Source organism: Folsomia candida, unplaced genomic scaffold (assembly GCF_002217175.1).
Source record: "Folsomia candida strain VU population unplaced genomic scaffold, ASM221717v1 Fcan01_Sc003, whole genome shotgun sequence".
Classification (NCBI taxonomy): domain Eukaryota; kingdom Metazoa; phylum Arthropoda; class Collembola; order Entomobryomorpha; family Isotomidae; genus Folsomia; species Folsomia candida.
This window is the reverse complement of record NW_019091195.1, coordinates 7,872,246-7,894,134: the sequence shown is the minus strand read 5'-3', so window position 1 is coordinate 7,894,134 and position 21,889 is coordinate 7,872,246. Positions and strand designations below refer to the sequence as shown.

Below are 21,889 nucleotides of genomic sequence, written 5' to 3'. Positions count from 1 at the left end.
CGTAGACAGATGGTGATGATCTGCTCCTTGCTTGGCTCTCGCAATGCAGAGGGTGCAAAGTAACTTAGGAGAAAGGTAGGCGAAAAGCAGAAGCTGGTGAATATGAAAACTTGGTCGTATCTGGAAACGCACGACAGCACCACACCACACAAACTGTAGCAAGGTTCGGAGGAAGGAGTCGACCCGGGTAACTTTCCATCATCCACAGCCCCACAGTCGCAGACAGAGTACGTACACTTACATACGCTGTCTTCTTCAACAATAATGCTTTCCAGCTCTCTGTGTGTGTACGAGAAGGCATGAACTACACGTAGAAGCCAAGTCACCATTTCGTTTGAGCGTGCTCTCTCCTCCCATTAAAAAAGAACTCCTTCAATATCCACCATTAATGTTGGCGAGATTCTGAGCAAGGTTCTAACGGAGTCAGTGTAAGGTACGAAATTTGTCCCGGCTTCTTTGGAGCAGCATCAGATCAGCATCGTCGTCGTGTCCTTTGCTGCTCTCTCCTCTTGGACTCCACCGTCGTGCTTTCCTCCTCCAGAGAATTCTTAACTCCCACTGTTTTCCTTTATAAGGATCTTGTTTACTTTACTCTCCTGATATTTGATAACCAACAATGCCCCGGGTCCCAGTTTACCAACGACTATCTGCATACACGGCAGCAGTGACTCGAAAGTAGATAGTGCTGCTTCATGCTCCGAGGGTGACACAGGATCCATGAACAAAGAAACCTGCATTTTCATAAATTATACTTTCTCATTGAGTGCCTCTCATATATTCTTTAAAGTACTGAATAATCAATCTGTAGGTACTAACGTCAAGACTAACGTGATCTTCTGTATATGTACGTATGCAGGCTTCTAGGCGAATAGTTTGTGTTCAAGCTACATAATTAATTGTCTTTATATAACCTTTATATAATTCAACGTCAAATGCACAAACAAGATTTCAATAGATCAAATATTTGTAAGTAGAAACCTGGTGAGTTCTACTTGATTCAATCTCATTTGAATCGTCAAGTTTCAATTTTTTACATCAAAATAGTTGTGAATCTGTCTTAACCTCACTTTGATATTGTTACCCTTTTCTTTTCCTTATACAACAAATATTTTACTTTTGTTTCGATCTCGGAAATGTGTACAAGATTCGAGAAAGAGAGAGTTGTGATGATGTTGAAAGAAAATTTCATACGGCTGTCTCGAAAAGAAAAAGAAAATATCAAGTCTGAATACATGCATATTATACGACGCTATGGAACTTTGAAGTAATAACTTATGCCAAGGCAGAAGGCAGGAGGGTGCACTGGGAATGTTTTTTTTTCATGAAGGAAAAGAAACCAAATAAGGTTCACAGTCAGACCTAGTTGGTTGGTTGAGTAAGGAGACAGAGACTTTGATGTTTGTGGGAATATGCATATTTAACCGACCGACCACGTCCAATTCCCTAAATCCCGTCAGCATTATCTCGCCATCTTTTACTGCTATAAAGTTGCATGGAGTCGGAGAAAGTTTACAGTGCGTAGTCCTCGCCTTTCTCCTTATCTTGTGCTTGGTTGAGCATTAAAGGGCTGGAATGAGTATAAGTGGAACTGTAATAGAAGGAAGGATGATGATGATGACGGTAATGGGGAACTCGATTTGAATTGGCAGAAAGGAAGGAAGCCAAAGGACGAGGAGGCAATGACGCGATCCGCGTTATTTTATTCAACCTCGCATTTAAGGAAAATATTATTTTTTTAGAAGTAGTAATATTTAGTAGAGTAGCCAGACTCGCTCTTTCGCTGATAACTTATTCTTTTCTTCCCGTACGAAAGTTTTATGAAAATCCAAATCTAGTGACATTTATGAAAACTTATGATCCTCTGTATATTTAATTTAAAAAAGAGTCGCCTCGCCTTCTGGAATAAGTTTTCTGTTATGTTCCACAGTGATGAGAGCTTTGGCTGGGTGCCTACTCGGGATTTCGAATCCATCCTCATTTCCGTCCAATTTATTTACTCCGGGATATTTGTCATCATTCAATGCAAATGTCGAGAGGGAAAATGTCGCTTCCGCTACAAACTTATTACCATTTTTCTAGAAATTTGTCCCTCTTACGTTTATACTCAAGCATCTTCGAACTTTGGAAAGGTGGGCTGGGTAAAGAACTGTGGCAAGGAACTGTGTAACCACAGAGAAGAGAGCAGAGCTCGTCGTGCGTGTCTCTCTGCATCAAAACACACGTCGCATCTCAGAAAATTCAAGATGGTCATTTATCATTCCGACGCCCATGTCTTCATATTATTATTAGAAGATCAGAGTGTCATTATGTACTCGAGCGAGTGCTTTCACAAATTTATGTTGTGTTTGAGTAAGGTTTGATAACCACGTATTTATTCGACTTATTTGATTCATCTCTTCCCCGGGCGGGTGTAATTACAAAATCTTAACACATAAATTATTAAAACTAATTATTTAACAAACGAAATTACAAAAATTATTTTTACTGAAATGTTTAAGCAACTAATAAATAATGGAAATGGTTGTAGCACACAAATTTGTCACAAGTAAAATAACCAAAGTGTAAAAAACACAGCACCCATTTAATCACCACTTATTATTGAGACCGAACGGAACGTAGTTTAAAACTTTAAATGATTTCAATGACTTTTCTCTGCAGGTGTTTCCCTGCAAAGTTTTTTTAAAAGTATGTATAGCTTTCGTCTACCACATTAAGTATTCTGTATTTCAGTAGGGTGACGTTGGTCGAACATTAACATGCTTTTTGATGAGTGTGCAACAATAGTGCTAACTAGTTATCTGTATAACATATTATGCACGATTTACTTTATAATCGGGAACAATGCAAGTGTGTCCTTATTTTGTACTGAACTGTGATTGGTGAACTGTGGACTACGTAATGAGATTTATTCCTCCGCCTGAAGGCTTGAAATTTATTTCCTGTTCACCACAGAAGTCTGGAGTTAAGGGGAGACAGTTCAGAACTTTGCACCAGGAACCTGCGAAAAAGATTCGTTAAGCATAATCGCAAATATATGATATAAATATGAGTAAAAACTTGCATATTTCACAGTCGCCAACTCCGAGATAAAAAACTATCAATAGTGTAACGAGGATGGCAAAATATCCAGACAGACATATCACAACTTCTAGCCATTTCCTACAAAGTAGGAGTAAAAACAATTAGAATTACAAGAAATACTTACACATAATAAAAAGGTGATAAAGAGAAAGCACGATTTTTGACATACCTATACGTTGAATACTTTCCAAAAGCGATATACGGCATCAGCGCATGTGAGAGTAAAAATCCAGCCACGAAGCCAGCAGCATGTGCGAAATTATCTACCCACGGTAAAAAACCTACAACAGAATGGATGAGTCAATAATATCTAGTTCATAAATGGGTGCTTAATTATAACTATATCGATAAATCAGGTACTTTTACCTATTATGAAAAGTATGCCAATCACCAGAGACATTTTCCCTAATGCTTGCCAAGGCCTTCTCAACATCCCCCTGTAAAAAAATAATGGCATGATGCATTATTCTTGCTTTAATGAAAGTGACTGACTTCTCACGTCACTGTAGGCCACTTACCACATGTGAAGTAATTCGACAAGAAGGCAGGCTAAAAGAATGCAATTACATGTGTTGTATTATATAATTGTTAAATTATGAGTAAATAAAATAGTTTATTACCTAAAAGACCATATTGGCTACCCCCTGGCCCGACCTGAAACACGATAACGAAAATGAGACATTCGTTCACAAAAAACGTAACATGGTCAATAATCTTTCAATCGAACCTCTGCTCGGTGAGGTTCTAGCAACACGGAAGCGAGATTTCCTGGTAAGGAGTAGAAAATATGCGATTTATTGAAATAATTTACCCTAAATGTCTAGAAATTGGCTGTCGTTAACATACCAGCAATTCCAGCACCCATATAAATGCACATCTGTAAATTAAAAACCATTCACAATAAGCATGTTGCATGTATAAGTATGGATAATGGTACACTATCTGTAAATGGACGACTATTTGAGTTAAATAACTCTAAATTAATAATCCGTACATACAAGCTCATAACCATTGTTTGCTTTTCGTATTATAATAAATCTTTGATGGGCTGAAACGTAAAATTACCCTCGAATTTTCCCAAGTGTAATTAGATAGGTGGAACTACTTACTGTTCTCAAGGGGCCAGCTAGCTTTTCCACATCTCGGAGGATAAACATGTGGAATACTAAGGTTATCATAATATGACCAAGTCCAGCATGTAGAAACAGGGAAGAGATCAATCGATAAAATTGGTCAGGATGATCTGCAAATAACACAATAAAATAAGCACAATCCACTTGTGTTGCACAATGTATTAATGAGTAAAATTACCTTCAGCTAAAAATGGAAACATTCCGCAAACGTCCTGTCAAACCAAGTAAATTAATTAATAAAACCAAAAATAAGAATTTTATAGAGACTGGTGGGTGGCAGTAAATAATTCGTCACTATTTCCACTAAATTTTTAATAACTAACCTGTAAGCAGGAAACTTGAGAGCACAGAGACGCTTCTTCGTGAAAATAGCTAAAAGCGAGAGAATTAGGATAAATTGGTTTAGTTTATGATTGGTTTAAACTTAATTAACATGAAAACATAATCAATACCCGTTCACAAATCGACAATACTCTCGCGTTGTTATTAAACATTTTGCATGAATCCCAATGCAGCAAGGATGTCCAATAACTTCGCAAACCTGGAACAGCAAAACAGAAATATTGATGACTTCATAGGTTAAACTCATTATTTAATTTTAGTTTAATTTTTTTAGTCGAATCGAATTTACCATGTGCTCGGCAGTCTTATCTTTTTGGGCTAACCCAGCAATCCCTCTAGTTTTTCTACAAATTGGCCATTTCGTTATGTCGTCCGGCCACTCGTACGGTGCAATAGAAGCTGGTGCCTCACAGTATCTGAAGAAATAGCATAGTTCATCATCAGTACAGTTATACTGATTATATTAGTAACAATGGATTCCATGAAGGAAATACGTATAACGAAATGGAACAATCTTACTTGGGATCTGCAAAATAGAAAATACGAAAAAAATAATAATTTGTGTCCTGATTTTCAATTGCAATCTTATAGCCCAATTTTAGAATATTTACCTAATCCACAAACGGATCCAGAAATTCGACCACCAGGCCCATCATCTCTTGTCCACTTTTTCCAGGTTGACAGTAAATTCTGCAAAATGCACAACTCAATTACAGCTTGCTCACTAAAGTGGGTGCATTTTATGCTAATAAATATACAACCGAAATGCTAAACACTTATATATTTAAGGAAAGATATAACAATGCTTTTATGTAAGTTCAAACAGAACGAAAGCACAAAAAACTAAAGTAAAAGTACAACTGGAAATATTTGCAAACGATCCACACTCATGAAATGTACAAATACTTACAGAGCTGCTAACTCCCTTGATCTTCACAACAGCATAGAAATAGAAATAGCATAGAAAAGTTAGATCATATTTTATCCTTCGATGATTTACACAGTGGTTAAAGCCATATAAAGAATTATTCTACAATTCATTTAAATGATGATACTTACAGAGCATTCATTTCTTGAAGATTGTACACATCCCGAATTATCTGAGTTACAAATAATTTAGAATTAAGCAAGTATTTATGTAGTACAGATTCCCATTTAAAATCGTAAGCTTTACCATTTCGAATGCAACAAGCAGTTTGCCTTTCGCGATCTCGTGTTTCAACTATCCTGCGATAAATAACGTCATCTCTACGCATACAAGGAGCTGAAAAAGAAAAAGAAACAATAAGAAAACACAGTTAAACATCACATTAACAAACCATCATGCATACCATATTTTGCTCCAAGGTGAATTAAGTCTCCCTGAAAATATGAATTAATGAAATGTTAGGCACGCTTGATGGAAATTAGAGTTCTATAGATTTTATTTCTACAACTTACTGCTGAAGGTCCCACCCAAAAATTTGCTGGTTGTATAACTTCCATTTGCTGTAAACTTAAAGACGTGACTAAAACTAACGAACTTTTACGATGCAGGTCCATGCCGACAGGAGCCAAACCATATAAAATCATGATAACTGTTGGGTCAAAGAAGATGCAATTAGCTATTGTCATGTATTTATCAAGTATTGCAATAATGAAGGTCAAGCTTACCGATTAAAATAACAATTTGCACAATCTGAAAATTGAGATCCAGTTTCAGTAAATATTCACAATAAAACGTATCCAGCACATTCATCTGAACAACAACATGATTATAACTTACCGAGATCCAGTAAGTAAAATATGGGCGGAAGTCCTCGTATTCATCAATTAAACATAGTTTGGAAGGTGAACTAGTGGGTTGTCGGATTCCCTGTCTGAATTGCTGGCGCTCGGAATTCTGAAAAATAGTGATTATTATATTAATGTATCACACAATTTAGATGGTTGACTAAATAAATGTCTTAATCTCTTAACATGGAAGGACATATGGACCATGCAAGTGTGAAATGTCAATTGCATTAACGATATCGATGGGGGATGACAACTTACGTCTAAAACTTTGTTCAAGAGCTGTGCTGGAATTCGGTTTGAATGTTGCATGCCTCCCATTGCAGGATAGCTGCGTGCTATTCTCCAATGAAGACCCCTCCTAGTCCACCAGAAAAATAACATAAAGTTGAATTTATTCAAGTACAGCTAGTTAGCTTGATTTTAAATTGAAATATGCATTTCGTTACGAGATATTAATTACCCAGGGGGCTGGAGGTGATGGGTTGAATTTCTAATGTTTTCTTCGAGGTCGTCAAAAAAGAGTTCTTGCGGGGATATGTTGACACTGGGTGGGAGTTCGGAGAGTGTGTTTGGACTGAAAAACATTAATTTACGTCATAATGGTATAATGATATATTTACTATGCATGATATTGCCTATTCTTTCATGTGACCATACAAATAGATACATTATCATTCATTCAGTGTATGCATATAAAGCTAATGCATATATTTCCTAAACATTCTCCTAAATGTGACTCACATACCTCACAGAGCGACTTCTTGTTCTATCTCGTGACATTTGACTAGCCAGCGGCACTCGTCCCGGCGTCCCGGCGGCAGCACCAGGATTAGTGTCCGAACCTGAATAGTTTGTTAGACAGATTAGTTCAATTCTATTTATAATACGACTAACCAATGTACAAACTGGTCTTACCACATCCTGCTCCTGCAGCCACGCGTTGACCTGTGCGCCCGAATCGGATTGACTGGAAAACAATAAAAACACACAACTGAGTTAACTAGCCTCCGCCATTACCTTTATTACTTTTTATCAGGCTGTACCCAAAATATCCACCGAATTACGTTCCAGTAAATAACAAAAACATGGTCCTTCTTTCTCGTCCTCCTGCTCCTTCCGCCGTTGACCCTCCCCACAGCGCGAGAGTCCAGTGCAGGAATTCGGCCTGCGTCTGGTTGGTCGTGATTGTGTGGATGCATTGGGCCGTGGCCGCCGAGATGTCCCACGGGGGGTAGTTGGTAAGGACTCGGCGGAGGCATGCTGTCCACGTTACGCTCAGAATATCGTCTGGATGCGAAACGTTTCCGTCTCGAAAGCCACTCCTCTTTTAACTCTGTGGTTTCGTCCAACCTTACAATTTGAGAAAAACATTATTTAGATGAATAATTCATTATGATTAAACTTAAAACAATGAATGGAATGAATGCTCTTACCCAAAAAATGTCTTTGTCTCTCCTCGAATGTATTTCCTTAGCGCATTCCATTTGGTTTCTTTCTGATTGTGAAGGTTTCCTGGAACATTGTGGGGTTGTTGGCAGGGTGGTTGATGATTAATTGAATTCATAATGGGATTGTAATGGTGACTTTGGCTGTATGTGGCAGAAAGTGAGCTGCCAGCACCAATATTTTTGCTTGTGCATCCACGACTACTGCTTGGACCGTTGGGACAACTTGGTCCGGATGCTCCGTTATGGAAACTTCGTCTCGGAGAAGAAGGGAGGATATTTCCAGAATTCCTCCTAAGTAATAGGAAATAAGAGTAAAAAATTGCAAATTAATTTAGTGTACAATAATACGCCCAACAAGTTTAGATGATATGAAAACTATTGAAGTACAGTCAGTTGGGAAACGTAAAATATTGAAATTGTACCCTCGCCGCGGGTGTGAAGGAGAAAGAATCTGCAAGGGCCTACCCTTTATTTATGGTACTTTATTAAGGATTCTGATTCGGGTACGGGGCATTATTGTAGATATGATTATGCATTTTTGGGTTTTCAGATTACGATTGAGTCCTCACATGTCAAAAACGACCGATAAAAATAAAATATTTAGTCATGTGCATACCATGGATTATTATTTGAAGCATATTCTGGTCCATGTCGCACAATGCAAGTTGGGAGTAGATCTGGAACTCCGCCGAGGGTTGGCGCAGGAGGTGGAGAGTTCCCAGGGGGGCTCACCGCTCCCACGCTTATCCTCCGACTTTCTGACCCAGAACTGACTAATGACCACTGTTCTGGAAGTTGAGAGCTTTGAACAGCTTTGTCTGACATTTCTACGACGGGTTTGCAAGTATTTTCTAATATCGTTAAAGTTTTAAATTTCGTTTTGTTTGGAGTGATCGATGTCACAGCGAGAGGGTCACTGCTGCTTCCCAATTCGATTGCGGTTTTGACTAGATTTGACGCTACTGTACTTTCATTCTGTTGCTGAGATGCCCGTTGAGCTTGTTGCTGCTGCTGAGATTGTAGGTCTGGGGCAAAGGTCCGATATATGCCGTCCGTCTTCAAATTCTCAGGTCTGCTTTCGTCTATGAAAAATAATAAATTTGTTTTAATCCCAGACTTCTTCTGGCAGCGCACAAAGCAGTTAGAAAAAAGATAAATGGCAAGAATGAGATGCACAATAGAATATACAAAATTAGAACTGGACACTGAACTGATAAGAAATTTGAGAGTCCTTTTCTATCAACGCTTGCTTGCCCTGATAATTCCATGAAGCTGTGCACTTGCAGAACAGAGTTCAACCGAACAACAAGTATTATTAATTAGAGTGATTTTAAACCACCAGATCTCTTAATAAAATATTGCTGAAATTTTTTAATTCGCTCGTTATTAATTTAATACAAGTTGTAAAGTATAAAAATGAGTAAACATACCATTCACAAATGAATTAAACAATGTTATGAGTATGTTTGTTAACCTGAACTTTTGATTTTATACCAGGACTTTTGCCATCATCCGATACTAATCATCTCGCATAATGCACTTTATTCTTACATTCCATATAAAATTAAAGTATTGAGCTTACCTGCAAATTTTATCCTGAAATGCGGCAATCTAAATAATCCCAAATTGCTGCATCATTTGTGACAAGACAATTATAAAATGTGCATATATTTATTGGATGCTTACACAAAACGTGGTTGGGCTCCACCCGAGGATAAAGTCACAGAACTCCCAACCCCAGAGTCAGCCATGACACCCCCATTGTTGCCCCCAGCAGCACTCGTGTTGGATGCCGTGGAAGAGATAGAAGCGCCGCCGCCACCACTTATAACTTGATTTCCACTGTTGTCCAATCGAATCAAAGAAATTGAACGGTCAATAAAGTGGGGGGCATGATGTTGTGGAGAGGAAGATCGCTGTAAGGAAGCCGATGAAGCGTTTGAGCCCAGTTGTAAGGCAGAAGATGAGTAGATTCTGAAATTAATATTTCATAATCAATTATGGGGGTTAACACGGGACACTTATGTTGCAAATAAATGATTAGTTAACTTAAAAACCCAGTTACCGTGGCTCGTCTAATCTTAAGATACTGGAAGTCTGACCGGGGGGAAGTCCTGACATCCCCACTCCACTCAGTACGGGAACCACATTCCCCATTCCACCCACACTCACGCCATAATTTCGTATATTTCCAGACGAGGAGCCGCCTGAAGAGCCAAGTCCACTTGCTCCTCCTCCTCCTCCTCCCGTCGACAAACTGGGATGGTGGTAGCTTTGAGATGGAGGGGCGTCATAGATTTTCGGGTCTTGTTGCTCTGGAGGAAATCCTCGACTGGAGGAATGGCGTGGATGCCTCGTGAGAGTTGATGTGTAGTAAATATCACTTCTGGGGTCAGCATAAGGTGAAGGCTCAGTCGTGCCGTAATAAGACGACGACGTGTAAGGATGATTATTACTCCTTCTGCTGTTGTAACAAGATCTATTAAGCGTGGCGCAAGCAGGAACGTCCCTGAAAACAAGATATATTTACATATTTATATTTCATTCAAGATAACTAATTAATACACAATCAGTGGATTTCCACAGTTTCCTGTCATATTGTTACCTGTACTGCAAAGGTGGGTGTGGAATGGTATTGAAGTGCGAGGGGGACGAGTGGAGAGGAATTGGCGGGGGTGGAGGGTGGTAAAACTGATGGCAACAAGGAGGGGGTTGCGGTTGGTACTCGTTTCCCATGCCACCTCCACCACCACTACTTCGAGACGTTGTCCCATAGCCCGATGAGCTTCGGGAGTAACTCCTGCCTTGTGGAAGGTTGTAAGGCGAAGGGTCACCACCACCCATGTTTGATGAAGGAGAGTTGGAATGGTGACCCCTGCTTGGCGAGTACTCCCTGGTGTAGCGGTATCTGTTTTGACCATTTCCACTGCGACTGGTGTAAAAATTCCCATATTCCTCTTCGTCAGAAGCTTTCATTGTCTCACTAATGTGGTTTTCCTTGGCAAGTACATCTATACAAGTTGTACTCTCATTTTAAAAATGTTTGAAGGAATTGGCAGACTTATTTTTCGAATACGTCATTTCCAAAGAAAATACGTCAGTGCTTTGATTCAGTGACTCCATAATGCAGTGAAATTACTCTATTTTGTCCACTGCAAATTTCCATGCCTAATAATCTACAAGAGTAATGGGCCAGAAGAAGACGTGAGGAGGAAGGTGAGAAGAGGTGTGCAGCATTAATTATACAAAGCTCAGTGGTAGTAGCACATATATGGATCGATATTTCTTGATTTGCATTTATCCGAGCAAGAGTCAAATTCTTGATTGCCACTTTTTAATGCATGGTCATTCGTATTCGTCTACTAAGTCCGTTCTCAAAACCATTTACTTTCCGACCCCGCCGTTTCACTGCTGTACTAACATTTATTGGTTGCTTGTTTGAGTTGTTAGGAATTAAGTGGCGTCACATTATTGCGTGCAATGCAATGATCATCAAAAATTGCACACAATAATAATAAAATCACACACAAATATTTTCGCCAAAGGTTCCACACAATCGCCCACTTTCACTTTTCACATTCTCATTATGACGTAAATGTTTCTATCTTATTTTCACTTGTCCAAAATATGAAAGTTGGGTTTAAATGTGTATTTATTTTATAAAGTTTTTTTTCAAAGTCTTTTTGGATTTTTTAGGGCTGACGGGTGTATGCTGAGGACTATTGGTTTCCTGTGACTCTTCGCTATATTCTACGCTCGGATGGGCTGGAGGTTTGTGTTGGTGGTGCTGACCAACTTTTCACATCAAACTGCAGTGATTGAGGAAGTTGAGTGGAGGATGCAAAATTTTGATAAAATAGGGACAAAGCCAACGTCCCCTGTCACATACACCCTCTGGAGCACCAGTGAAAGGTGTAGCTCAGTATGATTTTTTCAGTTTTCCAGGAATTGAGCACAGTAGAAAATTCTGCACTGGAAAGTGCACGAGCCATATGTAAGAGGGATATAAAGCTGGTAGTTAGCACTAGGGAGAAGAATGTAGGGTAGGGTACTGGCGCTGTGCTAACTCGGAAATGTATGTATTTACATGGTCGTGTCTACAATACTTTCTCGGGTATTAGAGCCACCATCACCCCTTCTCTACCACAGCAGCACATACTCGTTGTTGGAGAGAACTGGTGAGATCTTGGGTTCGTGGGAACGTGGCAAAAAATGTTGTTCACCCCGAATCATGAAGACTTTCTCATTCCCCACCATCACATCGATCCGCCCCGAAGTTTCCGAGCTGCTCCTGCTTTCCCGTCCAACCCGGCCCAGGATGGCAACAAACCCCACACTGCGTCTGTCTGTTTCCGAAATACTGCTCCATTCCAACTGGGAAAGCGTTTAACACTCTGTGTACATGCACATACATACATCCATCCACACACACCATCCGCCACGACTCGTGTTTAGCTCGCCCCTGCATTTCTCGCAAGAAGCATTCATGACACTTTATAATTATAAGGAAAGTTATAAATCTAGGCCGACAACTGTGGTGCACTTTTTCTTCAATGGTATAACTACCGACCCACCAACCAAGGTTGAGTGGCTGCTTTCTTAATTACAGAGTAAAGCACATAATAGCGAATGTTGCAGTAATTATTTTCAGCACTCGTGCAAAGTAAAATGTAGGGAAATATTAAATTCACCTGGATCCGAACAAACACTTGCTATGGATCTTTACTTTCCGGTAATACACACTTGCTAATTGTATAATTTAACTCTATATCTTAATAATTGTGCGAAATTGTTTTTTTAGAATTGAGCAACCATCCATTCATCTACTTCAAGCTATTGTTGACGAAGTATAATCAAAATGATGTTGTATGAACTGTGTATTACGACACGAGGACAACTAATGCACTGCCATTATAAACTGCTTTGTGAAATGTGTTTTTTTAATTTAAGCAATATCTGATGAAATTCATCAACAATAACCGTGTAATTCGTATTGATTCCAGATCGTTAAATGACAATGAACTTATTGGAGGTCCAAAACGGGAGTCACGAGGAACTCATACACCTTTATCGCCTACTACTCGATTCAGTTATTGAAGGCATTTAGACATCGACCTAAATCTACGTTTGAATATTAATTAGAATGCCTTCTTCTCACCACTACCGTTGACGCTCCTTCTCAAGTTAACGGCACCATTGTCATTAGTCGTTCTTCATTCTGCTATAGAAGAGTAAAAGTCCTTTGTTTAGTTGGTGAAAGACCTACTTAAATAGATTTTCTAGTGCCTGATATGAAATGAATGAAAGTATTTCCTAGCAAGAGGAGTCTTCTCGCTTTCTGCATATTGTATGGAATACTTGTGTACTCTGACTGAACTTCCACTTCACATGCCAAAATGACGTTAACACTAAAATTCACTCAAGTCGCCCGACTCCCACGAGTTTCTTTGTCAAATTATGGACTCTCGTGGAAATAAATAACCAGCAGATTCCACATAAATGCACATCATACATACATTTAAATAAGTACAAAGCTTTTGTAGTCTATTTCATTAAATTAATTATATACAGATCTGTATATTTTTTGTGATTTGAATATTTTTTATTGTTGTTTTTGATAATATTTTACAAATTGAATTTTTGAATGTTGCCCTAATCGTTTTATCTCCCTCTAAAAAAAACTATCAATTTTATTAAAAAGAGCGGTGAGTGGAGAATCCTGCCACACGAAAGGAGTCATTTCCTTATGAAATCTAATCTGAAGGGGCCAGAAGGGATTTAAACCAGCTTATCTAATCTAATGAAGGTGCTGCGTGTATGTATTCATTTCATCACGACTCTGTTTTTTACATGTCTACAATTCAATCTATCAGTTTGTTGAAATAATATACAATGTTTCCCTGAGGTGTGGTTTGATGTTTCTTCTTCTTCTTTTGTTCTCCACAAAGAGAAAAGTAAATATAAGTGGGAATGTGGTTGTTAAATGCCGCTGGGAAGCAGCAACATCAGCTCTTTTAAATGATAAATTTACAGGCTGCGAGGACTCGAGACGAAATTCTGCAGACCTTGGTGATGTATACTCAGAGCCACAAGATTGGATTGCATTTCCGTTATTTATGCAATTTCTCTCTCCGCTGACAAAATCTTGACTTTGCTCATGTCTGCCATACATTTGCCCATTGTTGGAGCGAGACTTTCTCCCATTTCCGCTAAAATTTGATATTTCCACTCCACTTTCAACTTGAAGCGAAACAGAGACGGAAGCCAAAACCGACAGCATATACATATGTACATACGATGCTTTAGTGGTGGTGGTGGTCGAGGAATGAGAAGTATGAAAACTGGCCGTCTCAATTCTCCTCGCCTATCGTTTGTCGCTGTCGTTCGTGTCCAAGAGTCCAAGAGAAAGAGAGAAAGTCGTTTCGTTTTGAGAATTGAGATTGCGAATGGTGACACTTTTCTTCTTCTTCTATCACATCACATTCAGCATGAGACATTACTGGAATAAAAGAACTCATTGAATGTGTATGAGGAGCTTAGTCGTGGCAGCCAGCAAACAGTTCAAAATCTGGTAATGCGTTGACTTGGTTTATGTATTGAGTTTTCAACTGAGCCTTGAATGAAAAAAATACATTTCTTAATTCGACTCCAGTCCTCTCTTTCTCACACCCTCTTTTACACTCACTCACTCACTCACTCACTCTCATCTATCTCATCTGTCTCGCATGCACTGATGATGTCGTTCTGTTACAGTTGAAAAGTAATGTCCGTATAAGTGAACTCGCATATACATTTTCAACCATGTCGCTCCGGCAGTTCTTCTACGTAGCTAAATACATATATGAAGTGAGAGGGAGGACAAATACCAATCCGTAGGTTCAAACGCTTTCATATATAGTTTAGCAAGCTTTCTCCAAGCCTTTCTGCTGCATCGAATAAGCCATTGAAACTCGTGTTTAAAACGGCACAATACAATTTCGTTTCTATATTACAACGAAAGTCAAAGAATTGTGTAGCCGCCGTCTCAGTCTTCAACACGCCGGTTTTCTTAATAGAGAGAGAGAGTAAGAGAGAAGCCGTTCAAGATTCGCAGCAAGTTGTAGTGTTCAGCAAGTCACTCAGTCTCAAAGTGTGGAGTAGAGTTGGAGCACTTTAGCCCATGCTCTCATCTTTCTGCAAAACACCTTAATCTTAATTCTCTACCATTCAACTAAGAGATTAGTGCCACTAAAGAAAGAATAGCACCACTCTTCATGGCATTATTCACTCCGAAGAGATTTCATCAGAGAAAGTTCTTTTTATGAACCATACCAGCCCAAGTTTAGAAAAGGGGAATGTGAGACAGTTGAGTGAACATCATAAAACATTCCGAGTAATGGACAATTCAAAGGAGTGGGAACGTAATAGGGGTGTGCTAAGGAGACAAAGAGAAGGATTTCTGGTCGTGATGACGTTTCATTCGTCGGGCAAATGGGGTTTGACCAAGTCGACCCTGCTATTGTGTTCACTTCTCGTCCTTTTGACCGTCTGTCCACAGGGCAGTTTTTGCAAGGGTGGTGGTGGTGCTGGAGGAGGGGTGACCAGCGACGAGAGGGAAGACTCGTCGTCTGCCGGAGTGGGGGATTCTGTGGAGGAAGACACAGAGATGGAAATGTCAGACTATTTGGATGATGAAGTCAGATTCGTCACTGAAGACGACTTGTACGAAGAAGAAAGATCTCATTATTCGGACTTCCATCAGGTTTGATTATAAAAACACACATCAACGTGTTTATATTTCAAGCATTGTTTAACACGATACAAGATGCATCTTGTATTTATATTAATGATGCTTATTATTTGAAGAACGATTACTCGGTCTTACTGATTTGTCAGCGTGCGTTTATTTTTTGTTCACACTTGCCAAAATTTACAGTACTGCGCTGAGAATATACTGCATGAATAACAAACGGACTAAAGAACAAAAAACTTGGCATCAGCAAAGTTAAGGTCTTCAGATTTGCAGCAACTTATTGAAGAGTTTAACGAATCTGGAGAATGCATTTACTTTTATGCAACGCCACACTCTGCACCAGTCAGTACATGGCTTGGATGACGATGCTTAATAAGACGAAAGTTAACAACCAGACAAAATCGAGGACTAGACATATCGAGTTCAGCATGAGGTTAGGTATACACAAAGGAAAGCGCACCAGTTATGTAAGTTCGGGGCAAGTTTCTCAAAACACATTGACAGGAAAATATGTTATCTGTGCATACCTCGTTCGTATACATTACATAACCCGACTTTGTTTTACGCACAAGTGCCTGCATGACAAAATCTCGATAATAACCACTTATTTAGATTATGGTTTTACAGATTGGTTTACAAGGAACCAAGAAAAAATGCATATTTTGTTCGTCTCGTTTGTGGTTTTAACAGAACTTATGCAAATCTGAGACACATTAGCTCCTTTCAAATTCAGATAATTGACTTCAAATTTGATACACAGCTGTAGTATTTCAATTAATAGTACATACTACTTTAAATTAGGAGCCATGTTCGAAGATGAGAAAAATCGGTTCACATATGGTGATTTACACAACTTGGGTGAGATAAGTAGAAAATCGGATTCAAGATTCTATTTATCTGAAATTTTATATGGTCAAGAATGAGTTTTCCTTGTAAAAACGTTAGCAAGGATTCGCCCACAATAATTTTGGAATACAAAAATATCAGTCAAAATTGACTACATAAGAGTTTGGTGCAAAATTATTGATAAATTGTGATTATATCATGGCTCGGGCTGTAATAAGTAGCAGCATAGGTTTTAGTCTTATCTTATCGCTCCTCGTATATGTACTAAACATGTCACTCGAGGTTTTAGTACCTTATCCAACGTGAAACGCTTTGAGTATAGCCATACACATATTGTCTTTTCTAGTAAAAACCATCTCGTGCATCTTCTTAGTTAGTGAATCTTGCGGGGAGTATACATATAATGGAATGAATTCTAATGGCACTGCATAGGCTCACTAATTTCTCTCCCATGTTATGTCTTCAAAAGAGATCTTGTCGTGAGGATGAATTTTGCAAAAGAATTTACATAGTTACAGATTGCAGACAAAGCTGCAGTAATGAACTTTTGGAGTTTTCAAGCATGTCAGATTACTATCGAGGGAAATCAGATCAGATTTTTAGCAATTTAAATTCTAGCTCAATTCACAATCTGGTGAGCTCTTTTAACCTTCTTTGTGTTCCTAAATGTACTATGGGCCGTCCTCTTTTACGTATGTAGTCGACATGCAAAACACGCAACGACAACTTTCATTACAACAATATTATTCCTAGTTGAATGTTAAATTATATGCATGGCATTGAATGCTGACGGACTATGTTATACAAACTCGTTGTGATGAGATAATTTGAGCCTCATCAGTAACAAGCAATAAACCCGAGTCAAGTGCATACCTAAATACGTTCATTGGTTACTCTGCAAATACAATTTATAGTTCAATGAGTAAAAGGGGGATTGGCTGGTTGGTATCAAATATCTGCTAAACTTATATAATATCAACATCTTAACATTAATATTTTTTGCTAGAAAAAAATTTACAAGATAATTTTTGAGCAGTTTTTAATATCTCGTTTCAGTTTCATGCATGCTGCTTACGTTGACAACTTATTCATTTCATTAATGTCCTGGGTAGATTTAGCTGTAAGCGGGAGTGAAACAAGAGTTACGACTTTATTAAAAGAGCTCTCGCTTCTTGTTCATTATGTTAATGCAACGTAAGCACCAGCGTCTCAACCAACCGACCAAACCGAATTTCGAGACGGTGGTGGTGTCTAGAAATGCGAGAAAACGGGATGATGTTGTATAATAATTTGGGTGGAAGGAGCCTGATAGTTGATGGTTATGAGAATTTGTTGGCCTATTGCATTTCATATTTGCCATTTACAGCCTGACATGCATGGCAAGCGACAACATTAAGGAAGTCTACTCACTGAAGCCACCATAATTCGGCTAGACCGAATCGAGTAAAAAATGCGATCTACGTATGTATGCAGTATCTATCAGCAAAATCTCTATAGAAGAGACAATAAAGCACTATATTTATACCTAACACCTAATCATTCCCTTAAAAATTAAGTTATGAAAAAGTGTCCCGTTGCTAAAGTTCTTACCTTATCCTGCTAACACAACGATGAATTACTAATAATTACGATCGATTATCACATGAATCATCCGATCCGAGTTAGACATGGCATCCTGTGATGACAATTATAATGGATTTTTAATTGTACCTGAGGCGAAAGAGTAGATCAGCATGAAAAACCGGATATTATTCTCATAAGAAGAATCGGGAGAGAGAAAGCCATTTGCCATTTTATCAATGAAAGCTCCATAAATTGATGTCTGTTTTCATAATGGGTTTTGGAAATGCGAGAGTATAGAAACTGTGCATGGAAAATGTGTGTATTAAGTGTTGGCATTGTGAGAATTTCATGTTTATTTAGCGTATATGTATGTATGCATGTTACTTTATTAATCCGAGATGATTTTAGAAAGAGTTGGATCAAATTGAATAATGTTCTGCGTTAAGTGATTCTAATGTAACATCACAACAAGAAAGTAAATCTCAAGAAAGCTGTCAGATTTTGCTAATCAATCAGCACATTTTTCTATGCTTTTCCCTGCTACATATTTCTTTATGCGGCGCTCATCATCATACTTTCCGTATGCACTTTCAACCTTTGAACAGAAGACGCCAAGGAAAGCAAATGAGACGGGAGAGTAATAAATCGCCAAGGATTTACGACTAATGACTATGCTCTCATAAATTAATGATGCGAAGATATTCAGTAGTACACTCCTTGTGGGGTTTTAGGTCTTCCTTCATTTTAGTTAGATTAAGACTGCTGCCACCGACTTGACTATTTATTTCGTTTGACATTTCGTTCACTGCAAGTCCATTATTAGCAGGCAGACCGCATTACATAAGCACAAATCCATTCACTGAAAATCCACTAATCAATGCATAATTTGGCTGTTAATATTTGCATGTGTACTAGACAGCACATTGGACTTTACTAATTAATTAAAAACCAGAAAAAATTGCAACTAAATGACAAGACAAGTGTTGCATCTGACTCGAGAACAGAAAATTAGTAGAATAAGATATTTATAAAAGAAAGTCAAACTTTCACGTTTTACTTAAATGCGAATGTGTTGTTTTCTTGGCTTTTATGCTAGCGATATATTTTTCGCTTCGATGTTCCTCCGTGAAACCATTACGCTCTAAACATATTTTATTGCCATCATCAAGTTGAATATATTTCTATCCTCGTGTTAGTTAAAAAATTGAGATTACTGTTCATTTAATTTATTGGTGCAGGGTGCCAAGATGGGAAGTGTGAGTAGATTTCAGTACGAGCGATGTCCACCTCTACCCGACCCTTCATCCGTGGCATCGTCTGCAACATTATGTGCTGCAAAACGCTGTCAACGGGACGACGAGTGCTACAACGGATATATTTGTTGCTATAATGGATGCGTCTACGCCTGCCTTCCCAAGGTTAATCCCCCCGTAGGTAAAGAAACAAATTAAAAAAGGATTTTGAAAACTGAGAGTCAGCTTGCATGCATAATATGTACGTACAGAACGCATATCATATTTCTTAAACATAATGCTCGAACGCCAAAACATTTTACCCTCCTTTTCGTCCTCTCACTCAACCTTATCTCCCGGGAGGAGGAAAAGAATAACACAGCAGTAAAGGCATGGATAGACTAACTGCTGTCATAAGATAGCAGCGGATCTCGAGGAAATATGTATATGCACTCTTGTCAAAATACTGGTGCAAGAAAACCGATTTATTTTGAGATCTGGTACTAACAAAAAAAAACTTCTGATTAACAGAAGTCTTCCTTCAACATGTTTTGGAATTGGAATCAGTGAGAATCTGCGAGCATCACACAAACATGAATTCCACCTGTAAAAACATTTAAACTTCTCCAAAATCAAGTTAGAACTGTTGAGATGCTGATAGTGAGATATGTATCACGATCTGCAGTTGCAAGAGTGCAAGGTTTCTATTCATGCTACATCGTTTTGCAAACTCACTAACTCAGATCAAAGATAGAACCTTCAAATACATTATTTGCAATACATATTATTTCATGACTATCTGACAGCTATAATGTAATTCAGAGTGCATATCTTAATGCTTTCGTAATGATAACGATATTTATTTGATCTTTGAACACTTGCAGCATTCGACTGGGTGGAAGAGACGGATCTTAAATTTGTCTCCCATGATCATGGCCCACCTCTAACTGACCCGACACTTCGCAGAGTCAACCCAAAGACACTCGTCAATGCTGAAATTAGCCCAGAAACGATTTCACTTGCAGGAGGGTGCTTCATCAATACGAAGCAATACGACGATTTGCTAATGTTCAGAAAATTCGATCACGTTAGAGCATGGTATCAAGAGAATAACATTTAAAACATTACAAATTGTATGCATTGTAATAAATACCTCTGAAAATTTTACACTTTTTTCAGTTCCTGCACAAAGGGCGAAGTTTTCTGTGAAATTAATCACCAGCCGATGGATATCAGAGGTTGATTGATCAGGAGTTGTGCAAGACTTGTTACCAGTATTCATTACTACAACAGAAAGACTACAACAATAGTATCGTCGACAATTAAGAAGCACAAAACCAATTATATGCATAGCTTTACCGTCAGGATGGTTTAATGTTATGAATGAAGAAATCAGCATTTATATCTAATGTTAATTAAAAAATATCATTAAGTATTTATGACTATTGTTAATTTTATAATTATGCATTTCCCACTGCCTAATATTTTATTTTACATTTTTAGAAACATTAATACATACTTTGGTTAATTAAATGGTGTGTGCTTCTCATTATGCAATTTAGATTTAAATTCAAGTAATATATACATGTATTTACATATGTGCAGTCTAAGGTCACATTGCATAATGCATATTTAGATGTAAGTGCATATATACATTAGTATATCATTTATATGGATTTTTATGCTCATTATAATTGATTTTTGTATTGCAAATCAATGCCATAATTCTATGATAAAACTTCAGTAGGTTTCATATTTATTATAATTCAACAATTTCACAAACAATTCTCATACAAAATTCACTCAAAATTCAAGTAGATTGAATACAGAAATGTACACCATGCGTCTGATATAAGAAATAATAATTTAGTACAACTTAAAAGTCATCAGAGTATTTTAATAATGAGCATAAGCTCCGCCAACGTAGGCTGGTGCGGCATAACCACGAGCAGCGTAAACTGGAGCTGCAACGGCGACCTTGGCGACAACGGGGGCAACTGGAGCAGTTCGGGAAACCACAGCGTTGAATCCGTTGACTAGAGAAAAAATTATTAGCAATTGTCTTAGAATGTATGCGTATTTAGTTGCATATCAAAAAGTAGCATAATATTAGCTGAAATATTTACTTCCATCAGCGGTGTAGGTGACAGTTCGGACTGCGCCATCAGGTTCGACGAGAGAGTATTGGCCTTGGACGAGGTCACCGTCTCGGCTTTCTTGGGCAGATTTCTGGTCTCCGGTCAAACCATCGGCAACAGAGTATCCTTTGCAAATGAAAAAGAATGATAAGGTCAAGTTAAGGGATTGTTAATTGTTAATTTTTTAAAAGGATTTATCCACATACCGTAGTTGTACTGGGGGTGTGGGTCATAAGGCTCTGGTTGAACGACTATGATTTCATAAATGTTATTGATAAATCAAGACAAGCATTCCAGTGGATATTTTTTACAGATATTTTTGTATACCTGCGCTATATCCGATGGCTCCAGCAGAAACCATACCGCACAGGGCCAAGAAGACGGCGATCTGAAATTAATATTTTGACAAGTTCTCAGAAATGTTATGAATATTCTGGCTGAAATTATTTGGTACCTTGATCATGATGAATGTGGGGGATTTGTAATAGTTTTTGTGAAGCTGAAGCTAGTGGAAGAGTACTGATAACAATTTGAAGAGCATGAGAGCTTTTTATACTTGGACTTTAGTTTTTTTAGACGTGAAATTTAACATCAAGAT

At 38.3% G+C, this 21,889-nt stretch overlaps 3 protein-coding genes across 4 annotated transcripts; 1 reads left to right on the top strand and 2 right to left on the bottom strand.

The window, feature by feature from the left end:
• Positions 1-2,339: 2,339 nt before the first annotated feature.
• LOC110847570 (inactive rhomboid protein 1) lies at positions 2,340-12,047 on the bottom strand. 2 transcript variants are annotated; one of them, XM_022094534.2, is made up of 33 exons: positions 10,386-12,044; positions 9,846-10,289; positions 9,467-9,754; positions 9,363-9,391; positions 8,397-8,862; positions 7,766-8,071; positions 7,376-7,682; positions 7,248-7,299; positions 7,078-7,174; positions 6,793-6,906; positions 6,591-6,690; positions 6,322-6,438; positions 6,210-6,234; positions 5,997-6,133; positions 5,888-5,918; positions 5,731-5,820; positions 5,616-5,656; positions 5,467-5,487; positions 5,168-5,246; positions 5,076-5,082; positions 4,846-4,972; positions 4,667-4,755; positions 4,538-4,586; positions 4,393-4,426; positions 4,191-4,324; positions 3,928-3,958; positions 3,809-3,849; positions 3,702-3,735; positions 3,600-3,630; positions 3,448-3,518; positions 3,251-3,362; positions 3,062-3,159; positions 2,340-2,998 (listed from the first exon to the last, which is right to left on the bottom strand). In XM_022094534.2, exons 1-33 carry the CDS (start codon positions 10,754-10,756, stop codon positions 2,892-2,894), a joined length of 4,080 nt encoding a protein of 1,359 aa, XP_021950226.1. In that variant the 5' UTR covers positions 10,757-12,044; the 3' UTR covers positions 2,340-2,891. The 2 variants fall into 2 exon arrangements, with proteins under 2 accessions (XP_021950226.1, XP_035706084.1); XM_035850191.1 differs by lacking the exon at positions 5,467-5,487 and having other exon boundaries at positions 10,386-12,047.
• A 2,674-nt stretch (positions 12,048-14,721) lies between these two features.
• LOC110847412 lies at positions 14,722-20,686 on the top strand. Its single transcript, XM_022094350.2, has 4 exons — positions 14,722-15,521; positions 19,160-19,355; positions 20,038-20,251; positions 20,333-20,686. Exons 1-4 carry the CDS (start codon positions 15,081-15,083, stop codon positions 20,394-20,396), a joined length of 915 nt encoding a protein of 304 aa, XP_021950042.1. The 5' UTR covers positions 14,722-15,080; the 3' UTR covers positions 20,397-20,686.
• Positions 20,687-20,892: 206 nt separating this feature from the next.
• LOC110846419 (larval cuticle protein A2B) lies at positions 20,893-21,889 on the bottom strand. The gene is made up of 5 exons (XM_022093174.2): positions 21,746-21,889; positions 21,619-21,679; positions 21,498-21,542; positions 21,280-21,417; positions 20,893-21,189 (listed from the first exon to the last, which is right to left on the bottom strand). Exons 1-5 carry the CDS (start codon positions 21,752-21,754, stop codon positions 21,050-21,052), a joined length of 393 nt encoding a protein of 130 aa, XP_021948866.1. The 5' UTR covers positions 21,755-21,889; the 3' UTR covers positions 20,893-21,049.

Coding starts and splice junctions, on each gene's coding strand:
- LOC110847570 (XM_022094534.2), bottom strand. CDS start 10,756: ATGAAAGCTTCTGACGAAGAGGAATATGGGAATTTTTACACCAGTCGC. Junction 7,683..7,765: donor GAGACAAAGACATTTTTTGG/GTAAGAGCATTC, acceptor TCAAATTGTAAG/GTTGGACGAAACCACAGAGT. Junction 5,657..5,730: donor TGCTTGTTGCATTCGAAATG/GTAAAGCTTACG, acceptor TTTGTAACTCAG/ATAATTCGGGATGTGTACAA.
- LOC110847412 (XM_022094350.2), top strand. CDS start 15,081: ATGAACCATACCAGCCCAAGTTTAGAAAAGGGGAATGTGAGACAGTTG. Junction 19,356..20,037: donor CAAGGTTAATCCCCCCGTAG/GTAAAGAAACAA, acceptor GAACACTTGCAG/CATTCGACTGGGTGGAAGAG. Junction 20,252..20,332: donor TTCGATCACGTTAGAGCATG/GTATCAAGAGAA, acceptor CACTTTTTTCAG/TTCCTGCACAAAGGGCGAAG.
- LOC110846419 (XM_022093174.2), bottom strand. Junction 21,543..21,618: donor AGCCATCGGATATAGCGCAG/GTATACAAAAAT, acceptor ATGAAATCATAG/TCGTTCAACCAGAGCCTTAT. Junction 21,190..21,279: donor CACCTACACCGCTGATGGAA/GTAAATATTTCA, acceptor TTTTTTCTCTAG/TCAACGGATTCAACGCTGTG.